Source organism: Zeugodacus cucurbitae, chromosome 6, assembly GCF_028554725.1.
Source record: "Zeugodacus cucurbitae isolate PBARC_wt_2022May chromosome 6, idZeuCucr1.2, whole genome shotgun sequence".
NCBI lineage: Eukaryota > Metazoa > Arthropoda > Insecta > Diptera > Tephritidae > Zeugodacus > Zeugodacus cucurbitae.
Genome location: NC_071671.1, coordinates 68,314,216 through 68,333,350, shown reverse-complemented (window position 1 = coordinate 68,333,350; position 19,135 = coordinate 68,314,216). Strand labels below are relative to the sequence as shown.

General features: G+C 34.7%; 1 protein-coding gene across 8 annotated transcripts in view; it reads right to left on the bottom strand.

The window, feature by feature from the left end:
• The window catches only part of LOC105212173 (protein grainyhead), a 219,308-nt gene that overhangs the window by 62,977 nt on the left and 137,196 nt on the right, over nucleotides 1-19,135 (bottom strand). For 6 of the 8 annotated variants that reach the window (XM_011184011.3, XM_054234628.1, XM_054234630.1 and 3 more), the window contains one exon: nucleotides 463-889. In XM_011184011.3, coding sequence (XP_011182313.2) covers nucleotides 463-889 — 427 coding nt within the window. Of the gene's footprint in view, nucleotides 1-462; nucleotides 890-14,761; nucleotides 15,398-19,135 lie in introns of all 8 variants that reach the window. The other 2 variants (XM_011184014.3, XM_054234629.1) reach the window with 1 other exon arrangement.

Below are 19,135 nucleotides of genomic sequence, written 5' to 3'. Positions count from 1 at the left end.
GGGCGGGCAGCACAGGGGGGATTAGCGACCATATTGTTGTAGTGCAAGACAAGGCGGCAACGTTGGACAATGGCGATAGCAACGCTTTAGCCACGCTTTGCTTTTGAAAATTTAACATAAAATAGTACATTTATACAGAGCTTGCTTGGCAGAGGGGTTGTGGTGACAAAGTGGAATAAAAAGCGCGCACTGTAGGGAACGCATTTAGCAACGCTTTTGCGTGTGCGTAACGCACTTTGCGCCGCTCACACGCACATCTCTGCAATGGACGCCAATTGATGCACTCTCACTCCAGCAACACAGTGTCAGTACAGAAAAAATACACCACAATAACACAAATACATTGGCAAGCGAAAAATAACTAACTGACTAACGCTAACAGGGCACAGCGCGCCCGCAATGGCAACTCCTGCGGCGGAGTGGGGGGCCAAGTACTTATTGGGTACGCTGCAACGCACTCACCTTCGTTCCGCCGTGCTGCTGATGATGTGCTGTGCCGCTTATCACGCCGCCATTGGTGATGCCGCTCGTCGCATCGACGATGGTGCTGCTGACGCCGCTCTTTGGCTCCTTGCGTAGATCTTCCGGTTCGCGCTTGATGCTGATCGTTTGCTGGGCCTGTTGTTGTTGATGCGCTTGACGTTGCTGCTCGGCGGTGACCACCACAGCTGTGGTGGCGCCACCAGCTGCCGCTGCTGCGGCATTGGCTGCTGCCACAATGGCCGAATGCTGTGAGATGGTTGTTGGTGTTGTGGATGCGTTGCCATTGCCACCGGCCGCCGATGGGTGTGAACCGAGTAGCAGGCCTTGGAATTCATTTTGCGATAGGCCGGATACGTCCAGAGGTGTGGTTTGACCATTCAATTTGTTGTTGCCGGCCGTTGGTGTGCTGCAAAGGAAACGCAAGAAAAAAAGGCGAGAAATTAGAAAAATAGCAAATAGCAAGCGTAATCAGCAAAGTAAATAAGTGAATTAATGCGTAAGTCAGCTAAGCAACCCTGCTGCGGAGGATAGTCTTGTTGGCTTGTTGGCGTGTTGCATGTTGCAGCTGTTGCATGCGCGACAAATTGACAATTGGCTGTCTGGCAATCAACACGCGTTAAAGTGCAATTGGAGCAGTTTTTCCTGCCGCTGATAACAATTTTCAATTTGCATTTGGCTAATAGCTCGCGATGGCTCGTGCTTTGTACGCGCACGTCGCTCTTGCTGGCTTTCGTCGTCGCTGCGCCGTTTAACGGTTAGTCACGGACATGTACAAGCGCCATTGCTCTTGAATGTTGTTGACGCGTGCGCAAATTTGTGGCGCTGCGGAAAATTAGTGCAATGGACTTTGCACTTTGCTCATGCCATTGGATGTATGGTAATGGTATGGTTGCATAATGGGTACAAAAAATATTTAAAAAAATTATAAAAGTAGAAAAATTGAGACATACTTATCACTAGTTTATTTTTGAGGAGGGTTTCTGTAGTTGTATATAAAATGCTTATGTTTACTAAGTAGGTTACTTATTTATGTTTTAAAAATGAGTTTTGCTAAATTTTTATACATTAAACGGAATACAATAGGAATATTTTTGATCTCTACGAAGCAATATTATCTAAGTAGTTAATAGCTAATGACTTTGGAGTTTAAAAAAATCATAAAAATATAATATAAAAATTATTACCATAACAACAACAATAAAATATGTCAAAATAATAAAGATTTAGTATTTATATGTATATATAAGACTTCCGTTAAAAAATTACTGATAATTGAATATTCATAAAAAATTTAATGAAGGACTTCATTTTTTAGAATAATTTTAGACAAAAATTGTTGTGGATGTTTTTTCTATATTTTCAGTAACCTTTTAAGATACAGCTGCTGGCCATCGAATTACGAACGGGGAGCATATTCAATATTTTTGACAATGTTTTTAATTTATTGTGAAAGTTACAAAATTACAACCTGGTTGGCATCCTTTGCCTATATAGAGAAGGGGTAAGTAAGTTAAATTACGAGTGATGGTTTAGTTTTTATTGATGATCAAACTTGAAACTGTTCGAAAATATTGCCCGTTCGTAATTCGATGGCCAGGTACTGTACATTTAAATTTTTTTTGATTGTTGGATGAACTCAAGACGGTCGTACTTGAACCGCTCCTTAATATAGTACAAATAAATGCTTTCCAATAACTATATGAATAAGCTATATGAATAATCCAGGTTTATTGTATTAGAAGAAGAACCAAAGATACTTCGTCTCAATCGTTTGAAAGCTGGGTATTTCCAGATAAATTGTCAACTATTTCGCTGACATACTTCATATTATGTCGATTCTGCCTTACCTTGGAAATATATCTCGGCGGCACTGCTATCACAATACTCAGTACCCATTTGACCAAAATTAGTAATCTTTGTCTCTCTGTCATTCACACTGCCCTAATATATATTTCATGATAGATCCTTTCTTGGATATATACCTCGATAATCTATTATTTTAAGCTCAATTTATAGCAGCTGAACGGTTTTAAGAATCTTGTTTTACAGCTATAGTATGACCGCGAATTCAGAGACTGAGTTCTTCGATATAAAGCTCTCGATAGGTTTTTTCATATTTACAAACTTCTACTTCTTCTCTAATCAAGGGATTGGCTTAGTGGGTGGTTACTTAGAGTGTTAACAACCAATTTGCTAGAATATATACCGAGCAATATGCATTTTTTATTTCAAGAACTCAGGTTAATGGAGCAGAATTGTAAAATAACTATGATAACCTAGCCGCATTTAGTAAATAATATATATTTAAATTCATAAAAAGTGTGGAAAATATGCAGAAATTAGAAAAAAACCATAATAACTACTGTTGCAGTAGTTCACCAAACGATTTCCTCCAGAATCCACAACCGCTAAGTGGTGCTTTCAACCGCAAATGCGGCAATTAAGCGTCAGTTCAGCACACAACAACAAATGCAAATACAGCAGTTATGGGTATCCCGCTGTTACAAACAAAAGACGCTGGCTGCTGTTGCCGTTGCCGCTGCACTTTGCGGTCACGCGGCCTGCAACAACGGTACCCGTGTACACTTGGTGCACGCTTGCAACATTCAATGTTGTAAATGTGATTGCGACACCTAAGTCAGTGCAATTGCAATAATCCACTACACGTACCGGCAGCAAGGCGCTCCTGCTCGCCCGCTGGTTTTTTGGCGTTTCCGCGGAACCTGTTGCAAGGCGCTGGACATGCTTTGTTGCACTTGTGAATTGTGAACTTTTATGTGCATTTGTGGTTTGCGCAACGGTGGAATAAACATTCCGTCAGTTTGGTAGTTCACGCGTTGCCTGTTTTATTGTTATTGCCGTTGTTGTTGGCATTGTGTGGCTGTTTGCAATTTCGCACGGCAGCAGTGTGGCGTTAAATTGTTGGCGCGTGCGCGCAATTTTCTTGTTTTTCTCAACTTTTTTTCAGATTTTTATGTTCATTTTTGAGGCGCCGCTGCTTGCTCTGCATTTTTTGTTGCCATCAACACGTTCTCCCACTACTTGAGCATGCTAAACAAATTGTATGCGCATTGTGTTGTGCTATCATTGTAATTGTTCTGGTTGTTGCGGTTGTTAAGTGCTCGAGCGTTCAGTGCCAACGCCAGCGTCAATCCTGTTTCAATGCGCGCGCGCGTGCTATGCTTAGAGCTTAAGAGCTGCGCAGTCGTGCTGCAGAGCAAACAATTCGGCGCGCGCGCATGCGCTTTATGCCGCCGTGCATTGCCTGGCGTTCTGATTGATTTTTCGCACTCGTTTCACTTAAAGCCACACCATCGCCAATTTTCCTGTTGTTCCTGTCATGCTTCGCGCTGTTCGCCGCTGTTGTTATTATTATTGTTGTTCTACCACTTTAGTTGTTCCTGTTCTGTATCGCTTGTTGTTATTTCATTTCCAGTTCCAGTTCTAGGTACATTTGTGATTCCCATTTTTTTGTGGTGGTGTTGCTGATTTTCGAATGCAGATCGAGCCAGTTTTACTGCCTTCCCGACAAGCCAACAGCCACCAGCCGCCTTGTTCGTGTGTAACAACGTGTGTTCTGCATGTTCTTGCTGCATGTTGTTGCATGTTTGTGGCGTGTTGTTACATACACGTAAGTACAATGTTGTTGGCGTTCGAGCGAGTTTTCGCGTTGGGAGGCGTGCAAGTGCACGCGCGAAGACACCTGTTTCGCTGGCGCCGTCACAAATGTGCGCGACTACAAGTTAATCAACGGCGCTGGTGGTGCTGGTGGTGTTGATGGTGCGACTGGGCAAATTGTAAGGATTAGCGGCGGACAGGTTTAGGTGATGCTGAAAATGTTGTTTTTAGTGCAAATTATGTACCGGTAATCGAAGAGGCAACAGGAGACACACACAATAGGTGTTTATGTCTACGGGAATTAATAGTTGTTGTTATAAATTGAATTTGAGACTATTACAACGGAGTGGTTTGAGCGCAGGACTGCCTGTCATCCGGAGAGTCGTCGGTGCAACAGCTTTTTGACAGCAGCTGTCCCTTTTTCTGGCAGACAATGTGAAACTTTTGAACTTGGATATTTTGGTTATCAAATCGTTTTTGTTTTAATTTTTAACTCAAATGTGATAAATTTCAAGCAAAAGTCTATCAAGAGTATCAGAATAAATATATTTATGTATAGCTACAAAATGCTCTGCAAAAGAAGCATACCTTTAGGAGCGGAACTTTAGAGGCAAAGCGAAAAAAGAGGATGAATAAACTTTTTTTTTTACTTTTTGAAAGTATATCGCTTTCTCAGGCTATTTGCCTAGAAGATATTTTAGAGGGATCTTGAAGAAGTATTATTAACGATTTTACTTGCTATCTGTTGTCTCACTCAAGGAAGTAGATTTACGAGTTCATCTTAATGACTTACAAAGCGAATATGAAGATCTGTTGATGCCTATTATATTATATTATATATATTTTTGGATCTTTCGAGGTTCTATTACATTATAAGTATTTTGTATGCAAAGTTGTTGGCATCTGTGGTGACAAAACGTTATTTCTCATACGAAATAGTTAAGCTTCGGTATCTGGAGTCAATGACTGCCCGGTGCAATGAACTACCAACTGTACACCCATTACTTGGCTTAGAGAATAGCCAAATAGTAGACTTCTCACAATAAAGCACGTTTAACGGTAATCAGGGTGAGCATATTAAAAATGCCAAAAGTGGTGTACAAATGGTCTAAAGGATGATGAAATGTGTATGAAAAAGTGGCACCAAACAACGAACGCTATGTTTATAAGCGGATATAGGTGAGCAATCTTCCATGTCGCGGCTTGCAGACATTTCCACATTTGTCAGCGCTGCTCCACGACTGACCTTTTCCATGCTCCAGAAAATGATTACTGCTTTAAGTTAGTTGGACTACACTACGCTGCTGTTGTTTTTGCTGCTGAAATAACAGCGCATAAATATAGCAATAATAATAAAAACGCGGTTAACACTTTGCCGCCACACACACATGCGGCGGCAACGCGCGTTGTTTCTCTGGAAAAGTGTTGTTGTTGTTGTTGTTGGTTAGTTAGTGACATCTTGTGTACACACACATACGTACGTTTGTCTGTATTTCATAATTTCCGCGCGCGCTTGTTCTTTTAGTTAGCCGGCGTTGTTGGCGCGCTGGCTTTCATATGAATTCAGAAAAATTGTAACGCTGCGCAACGGACAGCGACAGTTTCGTTACTAGAGTCGTTGAGGCTGTTGTTGTTGTTGTGCTGTGTGATTGTCAATGTCGCACTAATTTGGCTTGCCGTGTGCGTTTCATTTCCTGGAAAATCGCACGGTGCGCACTTTATGGCCATGATACAAGCACCGTAACAACAGCGACAACAGCAAATGCTTTAAGTAGGGAAATAGTAAAGACTAAATAAAGCGAGCGAAATACACAGAACCATAGTAGACTTTACAAAGCAGGCCAAATGCCGTCGGTCTTCATAAATAGTTGACTTAATTTTTTTTTTATTTTATTTTTGTTTTTATTTAGCTTATATATACTGATGTGCGTGCTTAATGCCACATGTTGTGGCAGCTAAAGTGCTTCTGCTGCAAAAGCCACACAACGCGCCGTCAAGTGATGATTACGTAATTGTAATTATCATAGCTCACACATGCGACAGTCTGCGAGTCTACTGCCATATGTGCTTGTTGTTGTTGTTCTTGCTGCGTATTCTTGGTTAATGTTTTAATTACTAACTGAAATTGTTTCTAAAGTCATTTTGGTTTTGTATTTTTTTATATTTATTACAGCGTCGTTTCCACAAAATGGGTTTCATTCAAACTTTTTAGGTTGCGTATTCTCTGTAACGCATAAATAAGAGGCAAAACACTTAAATAGCTTTGCCCTCAGCCACTTCGCACGTATCGCAGTACATTTGTCATAGAAAATTAATTCGTCGAAATACCGTTTTCTATTGTTGTTCTTGTTATCATGATGTATAACTATAATCATTATTATAGTTTATTTATATTTTTGTTTAAAAAATATTTCTTTTTTTTTAATTATAGATATATATATTTAATTATCGAAAATTACTTTTTGAAAAATTCATTAAAATCTTGCAGTAAAGCTTTTTCTTAAACAAATTTTAATTAAAATAAAATAAAATAAAATAAAATAAAATAAAATAAAATAAAATAAAATAAAATAAAATAAAATAAAATAAAATAAAATAAAATAAAATAAAAAAAATAAAATAAAATAAAAAATTAAAAAAAAATAAAATAAAAAAATAAAAAAAATAAAAAAAAATAAAATAAAATAAAATAAAATAAAATAAAATAAAATAAAATAAAATAAAATAAAATAAAATAAAATAAAATAAAATAAAATAAAATAAAATAAAATAAAATAAAATAAAATAAAATAAATTAAAATAAAATAAAATAAAATAAAATAAAACCAAATAAAACAAAATAAAATAAAATGAAATGAAATGAGATATAATAAAAAAAAAAACAAAACAAAATAAAATAAAATAAAAAAAGATAAAATAAAATAAAATAAAATAAATAATAAAATTATTCTATTAAATGCTTGACTTCGTTAAACTATTTAGTTATGCTCCTAGATGTAGGCAATATTTTATTTATATTTCTTTGTTTCAAACAGTAGTACATATTTGCGCCAAAAATATATTCCTACATTATATTTTAGAGAGTTTCAGAATACAGGAGATCATTTTCAGCCACTTTAGTGAAATTATATGTTGAACTATTATTTTTTTTTCACATAAAGAATCGTAGAACAACATAAAACTAACACTAAAATATAAAAAAAATGCAAATTAGTGCAAGAAAGAATGCAGATGAAAGCAAAGCAATGTCTTATGATGGAAGAACTCAGGTAAAATATTGTTATATAAGCGTATCGCACTGAAATAAGAGAATATTCCAATCAAACATTTGAAGATTCAAAGCAAACATTGCAGTTATACGACCCACTGGCAAGGGTTGAAGTTGAAAAATTAAAAAAAAATAAACCACGCTTTCAAAAGGGTATAGGCATATGCATCAATGTGCAAGCGCAGAATCAATTTCACTAAGCTGGGATTATGTTGCAGCATTGCATTGCATTAAAGGCAGCGACAAGCGGCAAAGGCGCACAACAAAAACAAGAGAAGCAAGTCAACGACTACGGAATGCGCCACCGTCACGGCTCCAAACCAACCAATGTTGCAATAATAAAATTACATTTTTGTTATCACCGTTGTTTGCAGCCGCTTATAAGCAATCGATACTTTTGGCTTTTGTTTTACAGTATGGTTGTTGCTGTTGTAGATTGACTTTGCGCGCACGCTCAGGCGCATACTCGAAATTCAATTAAAAACGGCACAGCAACAACTACAATAACAACAAGTACTATAATAAAGATTATAGGTGTGCCTATGGCAACTTTGCAACTCCGGCGTTGCAAATCAAAGGGGCGTCCGTGCGGTCGCGAAATGTGGCAAGCGGGTTGCTATCAGTGTGGCGAGTACCATTAGAATTGCATGATGGTAGAGCAGCTAATATTGCGACGAACTTTATGCCACTTGTGCCTGCATATTAAAGGCAGTGGCATGAGAGGGTGCAGTAGTTGAATGATATTGAAAGATAATTTGCAATTTTTTAGGTTATAACTGAAATTTGACATGAATTACTTTATATATTACTCAAATAATTTGTATAAAAAGCTAAAATATTAAATATTATATATGTATATTCAGTCCTCTTTTTGTAACTTTTGTACCCTCCTTGATGCACAACACTGCTTTTTTGGCATGCCGTTTCGGTTATTATGACAGAGAGTGGCCTAATAGGATTAGTATCGTTTAAGTTGACAGGTGAAAAGTTGCAAATGACACTGATGAGGCAGCCAAGCAAAAGAGCAAATACAAAGCAATATTGCAAAGAGACTTTATTTTATATTTGTTTGTGTGTTTAACCATATACATATAAGTTGATGCATACGCTTAAAGATTTGTGAAAAAATTTTAAAACAAAAAATGATAAAAAGAATTTAAAGAAAAAAAGATTTTACGAAATAGCGGCAAGTGCAGAATTTCGTTATTTTTAATGGAAAAATTCCACGTATATTAAAATAAAAATATTTATAAATAGTTTTATTAAAGATTTTTCAATATTATAATCAATAAAAAAGTGTTCCGCCCTATGATTTGTTGTAAAGATAGAAAATATTCAAAGGCTTTGAGTGTTTTTTCAAAAGAAACGAAATTTCCCAAAATTCAATACTTTAAAAGTCAGAAGAACTCTTTCGAAGAACCTAGTCGAAGTCGAACCTAGCCGCAGCGAGCCTTTCTAATCACTTCAACACATTTACTATCTACAGCTATTTAAATAAATTTTAATCTCCAATTCCATTTACCATAAATTCACTTCGATCAGAAATAAATTTTATTTGCAAATTTTTATTTTTAATTTCTGCCCATAAATCGCACCACTCAGCAAATCGCTAATTATAATCCCCGCTTCATGACTAGCATATGTATATCATTTACCTGCATTTACATAAACAATTAATAATTAATAATAATTTACTTAAAATACATTTAAAATTTATGACAGCTGAGGGGTTGGGGTGGGCGGTCGGCGGTCGGCATGCCACACAGCGCAGCGCAATCATTAACATACAAATGAAATTGACAATAAAGCAATCAATTCCTTACTTAACTGCTGTGATACAACAACAGTAATAACAAACTCAAACTCAAATAACAATAACAATAAAAATTAACAACAACTACAAGTACATAGAGGAGAATGCAATCGCCACAAATTGCAAATTGTAGGCAAATTATTGCAATGGCAATTGGCCAGCTGTTACACAAATACTCTCATAAGAGACTACACTGAAGTGGTATATTGTGGCAGTGGGGGTGCATGGGTGAGGGTTGAAATGATATTTATTACAGTTTTGTGTTTATTAGCAAACACAGATATACACACACACACATACATAGAGGAGTACACAAAGTGTCGATTGGGCGCGTGTTCACATACAAATAAACACAATTATGTATGAGTGTGTGTGTGTGTGTGCTGTGTGCACTTGTAATATGTGTGCCCCAAAGGCTTTTCGAACTATTGATTACTGCTGGGCGCTGCTGAGGCCAAGGTGTGGCCGCATTGTAGTGTCCAGTGAAAATCAGTTCAAGCATATGACAACATTTAAATTGCTATTGTTGTTATTTTTGTTGTTATATATTTTGTTGCCTTTTGTTGCTGATGGTTGATAGCAAATGATATTGTCCGCTGGTTGATTCGTTGGTTGGTTGGTGACGTTAGTAGTCTAGTGGTGTTGTTGTTTTTAGTTTTTGTTGTTGTGCTTCAGGTGTTAATGGGAACACGATCTAATCGCTAATTCACGCACTTCAATATTACACAAAAGTAGCTATATATACTTATGCATTCATGTATATATAACCACACAGATATTGGAAAGCTTATGACATTTGGATACCCTGTAGGAAAATTTTTAGTAATTTTGATATTTTCTATTATGATTATATTGTTGCAAAAACATCTAGAATTTATGTACTATTCATTAGTACAGTTTCTGCAATGGTTTGTGTGAAAAACCAAAAAATATCGCCTCTTCGAGTTAGTCTTTCGATATATATCGAAAAGAATAGAATATATTCATATTGCAATAACTTTGGAAAAATCATTTTTAAAAGCGGTTTGAGCTTCTAAATGTAGGATAAAATTTACAAAAAGTAGAAAGTTTAGAAACTTTCAAAATGTGTTTAGCAACTTCAAAATATTAACAAATAGTCAATAGTAGCTTTCAGAGTGACCCAAGCTCAAGAAAAATGTTGAGAACACTCTGGCAAAAAATCTCATTTTTGATTAAACTATTTCCTACAGGGCAGTGAAAGAGCTATCGAATTGTAACAAACACACCTGTGCACGTGCAGGCGATCAAATGATACAAATATATATTTTCATATATACAATGCAAATATATGTACATTCTCGCCTATAAAAATCCATAAATGTATATTCATAAAACTTTTAAAATGTTGCAAAATTCAGATTTCTTTGATTAATATTTGCCTTAATTCATTTTTCTGCTACTTTATGAACGCTTGAGTCAATTAAATGCATATTTTATTGCTGCATTTCTTTGGGGTTTCAATCAACTGGTCGATATACATATATGTATATATGTGTAATACTGTTGCAAGAGAGATCAGCAGACCACTTGGCAATCAAATAAAAATATTAAAAAAAATTATTAAATAATTATTAAAAAAAAATTAATTAATTTATGTCTTTATTGTAAATTGTTATCGAGATGGTAAAAGGTTTCGAAAAGCATACTATATTTTATTTAAAAATGGAGAATAATTAGTAGATATGTTTTAAGTTAAAAAAAATCTTTCTTATAATTTTTTTTTTTTAAATCATATGACTAATATTTTTTTTCTAAGCCACAATTGATAGTGTTGACAAAAATTAATAAATCTTTTTTATATTAATTTTTACTTTGCCTTTTTACCAATTCACCAATAAATTAAATTTTACGCGATGATAAATTGCCATTTCACATTTTTCTGCTGTTTTTCTTACGCCACTATTATTATAGTTGTTGTTGCGCTTGCTAAAAAAACGCCTTTGGCTGACCGTTTGTTGTACATTGATAGAAAATGATATGTATTCTTATGTTAATCACATGCACACGCCCTTGCGATGTCAACTAATGAAAACAACAAACATTATTACAAAAACAACAGAAAACAAAAAACTAAGCAATAACAGCAACAACAACAACATTGGATGTGAGCAATTTAACAGAGTACATTTTTCAAGTGGTCTCACAGCGCCTAATGGCCTCAATGCTGGGTATAATACGATACACTCGCAGTCGTGGATTGACCGATGACTCGTATTATATGCATATGCCCACTTCTGCACATTATCTATCATTTGCTGTTACTTTTTTGTTTCTTTCGATAGCCGGTGATATATTATTTCATAATTAATTGCGTGTCTGGTGACACTATTTCACTCGGTTTCATACTTTATTGTTTCTAAGCCTCGTTTTTTTTATTTTTTCATTTTTTTGCTTCCGATTCCGCATTCTCGTTGTGCTTTACGCTTACTACATGACCACCATTTGTTGTAATCAATCAATCAAACTTGATCTTTTCAAAGGTGTAATCAATCCAATATGGTAATTAGCTAATTACGCTACGCTTTTGTCTTAACTTTCCAAGTTCGCCAACTTCTTGCGGTTCTTTATGAATGAAATAAGCGGAAATGCTTAGACAGTTTCTGAAGACATTTTGATGTCATGAAAGATTTGCTCAAAAACAATCATGAAAGCGCAAAACAAATTTCTTTCTTTCATCAAAGAAAGAGAATCATAATAAGTCATATAATTAAAAGATTTTGTCAGAAAAGAAGTTATCTTAAGTTAACTGACAAGTCTTTGTTCATTTTCTTTCTCACAACAGTAGCTTATCACTTTTACAAGTTTAAAATTTTACGCTAATGCTCCATTAATTTAATGAACAATTTTTCGTGTTTAAAGGGTAGGTTTATCACTGTTTAAAGAAATACATTCAGATCACTTCATTCCAAAATCTTTAAAATTTACAATCAACTCTTTTTCAAAAATAAACTCGAGTTTCATAAACTCTCTATTTACCATAGCAATTATTTTAACTCCCTTTAAACCGATTTTTTGGTGTTTATGCAGATACAAATGTGAAAAGAATTGTGAATATTTGATTCATTTGATAGGAAAGAGTAAAATTAAATTCAGAGTTTCTTAAACACAACTGTAAAGAGAATACTGGACAGTATATTCTAAACACAAAATCTTAAACTCGTTTTAGAAGTGTCACACGAGCATGATTTCTCTGTGGTCATTCAGAGTATTTTAGGTATTTAATAAATAGTACTTTCAGACAGCCCTTTAATTAATTTAATATTTGTCTATATTGCTAATTTACTCAATTAAGGGTGTTTGGAAAGTCAAATTGAATTATTTAGAAAAAGAAATTCGTTTGCTTAATTTAGTCAATTAGTGCATGCATATACTGCTAATTGACTCAAGAGTCTGTCAAATTTAAATTTAATTCTTTAGACGGTAGATTCTCTTATACTAATTTTTATACTCTCGCAACAAATGTTGCTAAAGAGAGTATTATAGTTTTGTTCACATAACGGTTGTTTGTAACACCCAAAACTAAACGAGTTAGATATAGGGTTATATATACCAAAGTGATCAGGGTGAAGAGTGGAGTTCAAATCCGAATGTCTGTCTGTCCGTCCGTCCGTCTGTGCAAGCTGTAACTTGAGTAAAAATTAAGTTATCTTGATGAAACTTGGCACCATAGGAAGTTTGCTTTCGAAAATGAGCAAAATCGGACCACTGCCACGCCCACAAAATGGCGAAAACCGAAAACACATAAAGTGCCATAAATAAGCCATAAATAAAGCTATGGAAATAAAATTTGGTATGAAGGATCGCACTATGAAGGGTCATATTTGGATGTAATTTTTTTGGGGAAGTGGGCGTGGCCCCGCCCCCTACAAAGTTTTTTGTACATATCTTGCAAACCAATAGAGCTATATAAACCAAACTTTTTGCAGTCGTTTTTTTAGCCACTTCCTCATAGAGTCCAAAAATGAAAGAAATCGGATCATAACCACGCCCACCTCCCATACAAAAGTTAGGTTGAAAATTACAAAAAGTGGGTTAACTCACTAACGAAAAACGTCAGAAACACTAAATTTCACATAAGAAATGACAGATGAAAGCTGCACTCAGATTTTTTTACAAAATGGAAAATGGGCGTGGCGTCGCCCACTTATGGGTCAAAAACCATATCTCAGGAACTACTCGACCGATTTCAATGAAACTTGGTTTGTAATAGTTTCCTTACATCCCAATGATATGTTGTGAAAATGGACCAAATCGCTTCACAACCATGCCTACTTCCTATATACCAGAACTTTGAAGACAATCTGAATCGTTTACTTTACAATATATAAACTAAGTACTAGTGAAGATATCGGTGCAGAACTTTGCACAAATTCTATGTTAATAGTGTGGCAGACCGATTCTAAAAATCGCCGAAATCGGACCATAGGCTTTTAAGGCCCCATATATCGAACACGAGCACCTCGGTGCTTCTAACCTAATATTATAGTTTCAATGGACTTTATATGAGGGTCAAATTGTGTATTATATAATATAAATAAAGTTAAATAAATAAATTGCGAGAGTATAAAATGTTCGGTTACACCCGAACTTAGCCCTTCCTTACTTGTTTTAAATTGATTTTAATTTTATATTTGACATTATCTGTAAATGCAGATTTTGTGTTGTTTAAGTAGTTCAACTTCGAATACTGTTCAAAAATCTTACCGTGAAAATTAAATAAACAATTTTGATTGCTCCATATAATTCTAATTAAATAGAAATAATAATAATTTAATCTACTGCTTTTAATTAATAATTTTATTACATATTATTACCGCCAAACGTTCACTAATCGCACGGTATTTAGTGTCACCCACACTCCTCTCCAAGCGCCGCCAAGGACACACACAAATTAAGAGCAATTAAGCTTTTAAAAAACTAAAATCTTGTTAAGAAAAAATTAAAAACAAATAAAAATGCAATTAAAAATCCACGAAATGATTGAATATCTGTCCAATTTAATCGCACGCATGCAGCGGACACTGCATTAAGGCGAACGCAATGCGCATGCGCACACACACGAGCGCTTGGCCAGCGACCGAAAATTGCATGTTTTCGCGCATATAATTTTTTTTCTGACTTCACGCTAATAAATCTGCAAAATAATTTGCATAAGCGAATAAAAAAATAAATATGTATATAGATATATAACTTTAAATTAAGCACACATTAAAAGTAAACGAAGTGAAAAATAAAATAAAAACAAAAACATGCGAGTAAAAAATAATAATAATAAATGTCGACTAGCGTGCGTAGTAACTCATGAAGTTAACTGTTTCGGAGCGGGCAAGCGACAAGCGCCGAACGCTGCGCCGCTCAAGGCAAAAGTTCAGCGAACGCGCATGCGAGCGAATGCCTTGCGCAGCGCTGATTTTTCAGATCGACGGCGGATTAGCGCACTTTTAATGCTTCTGCTTCTTCTTCTCCTACCACTTCTACTTTAACTAATTCTCTACTTGAACGCTTCAATACACACAAACAGAAGAGCGCATTCGCGCGCACTCGTCTTGAATACCTACCTCCAGTTCAACTCTGCTGCCGCATCGGCGGGCTCATCCTTCGCATCGGTCAGCTTGTAGTACTCGTAGACGTACGATGTGCCTCCGTTGGGGGTGTGCAACTGATGCACCTGATGGGCTGTGCCCAAAGCGCCCAAATCCACGGCGGTGCCAGCCGATTCTATGCTCAGCTGTTGCTGCGACTGTTGCTGCTGCAAGTGCGTCTGATGATAGTGAGCGGTGGCGATATCGTTGTGTGACTGCTGATCGTGTTGTTGTTGCTGCTGCTGGTGATGATGGTGCTGCAGTTGCTGGTGGGTGTGGTGCGGATGTGTGGCACTGTCGTTCGGTGAGAGGCTGAGCAGCGTTTGTGGCGTTGCAGCCGAGACGACGGCGGTCAAATGTGTCGGCTGTGGATCAAAGTAACGTGTGGCGCTACTCAGCTGATAATCGCCGTTGTGCTGTTGTATAATCACTTGTGTGGTGGGATCGTTGGGACTGCTGCCACCGTTACCACCACCACCATTACCGTTAGTTAGGCTTGACGTCAGCGATATGGGTATTGTGTCTTGCTGTTGTTGTTGGAGTTGTGGTGTTGGCGGCAGTGGCGGTGGTGAGGAGGCCAACGATTCGATGCTGGTCAGCACGGTGCGGCGTCTAATTGGAATTCATAGCGAAAGTGGAATTTTTTTGTTGTAATACACGGTACAAGTCACGATTGCTTGCGCATGGATAGGGGTATGGATATTTATTTTATGCGAAAAATAATTTAAATCAATAAATCAACGAAAATGAAGTTTTCTCGTGAGAATGTTAAGGTGAATATATTTTGGGGAACAAATTAAATTAATTTTTTTTTTTGAAAATGTTGTTTGTGATTTTTTTAAATTTATTAAAATTATAATTTTTTTAAATATGTGTAAACTCTTTTCTTGCAAACTATTTATTTTTATGAAAAACTTTTTTTTTTGTTTTGACAAATATTTTTTAAACATTTATTAAAAAAATTTGTTTTTTGAAAAATATTAATTTTAAGAAAAATATTTCAGTAAGTCTTTGCAGAATTATTATTTACAGTAAAAAAAAAACGTGTATAATTTTTTTTATAAAAAATATCCATATATAAAATATCTATACGCAAGAAAAAGCGAGTTGATTCTTTAAAGTATTTTGTTTTTTACTTAAAAAGGTTAAGAAATATTATTGCTTAGAAAGGTTTTCACACCTTTTTATTAAAATTATATTGAGAGGTTATGTTTTATATGTTTTACAATATTAACATTATAATTATTTTTTTTTTATAGTTTTTCTTTTATTTGTTATAATTTTTGTTGTTGTTTTTTAAATCAAAATTATTTTTAATAAATTTTGTATTATAGAAAACGCAGTTTTTAATAATTTTATTTACAGTTAAATTAATATTTAGAGCTTCAACGCTTATTTTCGTTTGGAGCTTTAGTTTTTAGGTCAGAATTAAAAAAAAATCGAGTGCAACACCTGACAGGATATTCGAGCTAATTAAAATTTATATTTATAAAGAAATAAACACCAAGCCCAGAAAAAAGTTTATCAAAAGCGGCTACCATACAAAAGAGCAATGAATAAAGCTATTTCTCATGCCTCAAACGTGCCTTGACGTAGAATGAACACGCTCGCGAATGTGAACGCCACGGTTTGACACTTCGTTGGGGCACATAATTAGAAGAGGCGCCTCTATGCTTACATTAATATATATAAATATGAGCAACAACAATTGCGAGCTGCCACCTTTTCCGGCGCTCTACTTAATGCGGAAAGGGAAGTGCAGCAAAAGAACAAAATATGAAGCAACAAAAAAAAAAAAACATTAAAACTTCACAAAAGCCAAGCATAAAAATATAAAGAAAATTTTTTTTTGAAGAAAAAATATGATTTCTACTTTTTCAGCTATTATCCAATGTGACAATAAAATAAAGCAAGCGAATGTGTGAAATAAATAAAGAAAAAACTGTGAAATTTGAAAAAATTATGCAAATGTTGCCCAAGAGGGTAGCTCAAATGCACGAAAGGACGCTGCGAACAGTAGCCGACGAAAGGATATCGTGCAACATTGTAATGTGATAGCATCAAAGACGAGGCTTAAGGGACTTAAGCGCACACACACAAGCACACATTTCTATGCGTGTGTGTGAATTTATGGCAACTTTTGTGCTCAGCGGCTTGAAACGCCTGCTGGCGCAACAGTCTACTGGGGAAGTCCTTCGGCGCTAAGAAACTCGTTCGGGTGCGTGTGTGTTTGTGTGCGAAGGCATATCCTGTGCCGCTACACGCAGTTTGTTCAATATTTTGGCTGCTGTTTAATCAACTGTGAGACATTTTTATATTCTTTTTTCACTTTTATTTTAGAGCATTACGCTTTGTAACGCAATTTAGCACTTTCGTGCACAATATTCGGCGCTTTTTTGGGTGTTTCCTATTTTTTATTCGATTTTCGAGCAGGATGTTGAGCGCCTTTTTATTAATGGAAAATTGTAGTTTACTGAGTTTAGCATTTTAAACCAAAAAATATACAGCGCAGTAGTTCATTTGGTTGCGGAAGTTTTAATTAACCCACTTTTGAGGTTATGTTTTACGAGGAATGAGTCTATATAATGAAGGAAAATATATTAAAAAAAAAAAAAAATTTGATGTATATACATATCTACAATATAATAAGTGAGAAGTATTACTAGATACTTGTGAGTATTATCACTAGAATATTTTATAGGTTCTCACTCTTGGTAGTAAGCATATCATCAAATTTAGTCATCGCTTTGAAAAATCGATAATCATATTAGGCTATGATAATAGTACTATTTTGAGAGAAAACAGATCTTCCAGAAGTTGATGCTATCGAATATTTATTATAAAAAAAAACAGAATTTATAAAACAGTATTATAAAAAAATTAAGAGAAAAAATGTAGTGAAAAATTAATTTAAAAAAATTATAAAAAGCATTAATAGAAAAAATTTTATTAAAAATTTAATATATACAAAAAGTTATCAATAGTAATTATCAGAAAAAAAAATTAATATAATAATTTATTTAATAAAAATAAATAAACTAAAAAAATAAAATAAAAAATTAATAATTTGTTGTCAATTTTAAATTTCCATTTCACTGTTAAACCTTGTCAATGCTTAATTTAAATTATTATTTTATTGGTGACTAATGCAAAAAAAAAAGAATAATAAAAAAGACAAAACTATAAACTTCATTTTATATTCATATTTTTGCATAATGAACTAATAATAATATCTTGATGCTGCTAATTTTAGCTTAATAGACAAGAAATAAATATTAAAGCAAAAAGCAAAAAAAAAATCGAAAATCGTACAGATTTGTTTAGCAACACGTTGCAGCTTGCAGAGCTTGCAAAGTAGCAGCAATCAAGCAATGTCAATTTCTTCATTAGTTATTTACATAGTTGTAAGTTGTTGTTGTAGCCAAAGTGTCTGAGATTAAAGCGAAATCAAGAAAGCAACACTTGAACGAAGCTTTGTAACATAAAAATTTTAAATATAAATATTTATATAAACATACGTATGTATGTACATATTTACATATGCATATATAGATATTTATTGGTTATTTTGTATGGCATGTGTATTTAAACACAACTTTGTAACAACAACAAAAAAAATCAACATATCGCACGCAATATAATCACCAAAATATACAACAACATTTGTTTTTTCTTTTTTATATAAATATTTATGTAAATAACACGGACGCAGGAGGCTGGGAACACAATCGGAGGCAAAATACTAAAAACAACAGAAAAAGAAACAATCAGATAAACAAACTGAATATTAAAATGCTTAGCGAGAAGACACAACATCAACAACGTCTTCAACAAATTATGCAAAAGTCCAAAGTAAAGAGGCCTAAAAATTTGGGCATAAAATTAAATGGCTATGACGACAATGTTGCCAGCAACAAATGTTACAGAAAAGCCATGGCAACGGTTTTGGTGTTTAGCCAAAAACAGAAAAAAACGAAATAAATAATTTAAATAGAATTCAAAACCATTTTTAATTAGTCAATTTATGTTGATTTTATGAAAATTATATGGTTAACGTAAGTAACAGACGTACGTGCGGCGGCAGCATGGCTTTGATATCGCTTAGGTGCGTACCTAGCTACCATTCCATTAATATGTATGCAGTTATGTTTTTGGTTGCTGACGTTGCCGCGTCTAGGCCTAAATAAGTCTATTTATAACCTATATATTTCGATGTGTTATATTTTTATTTTGGTTGTGAGCTTGCTTCAGTGTGCGCATAAAAGCTATAAGTAATATTATGATGAGAGATGGTCTTCTCTTATTCGGAGAATTAAAGATTGAACTATTTCCGAAAGGGGAGCTTGATAA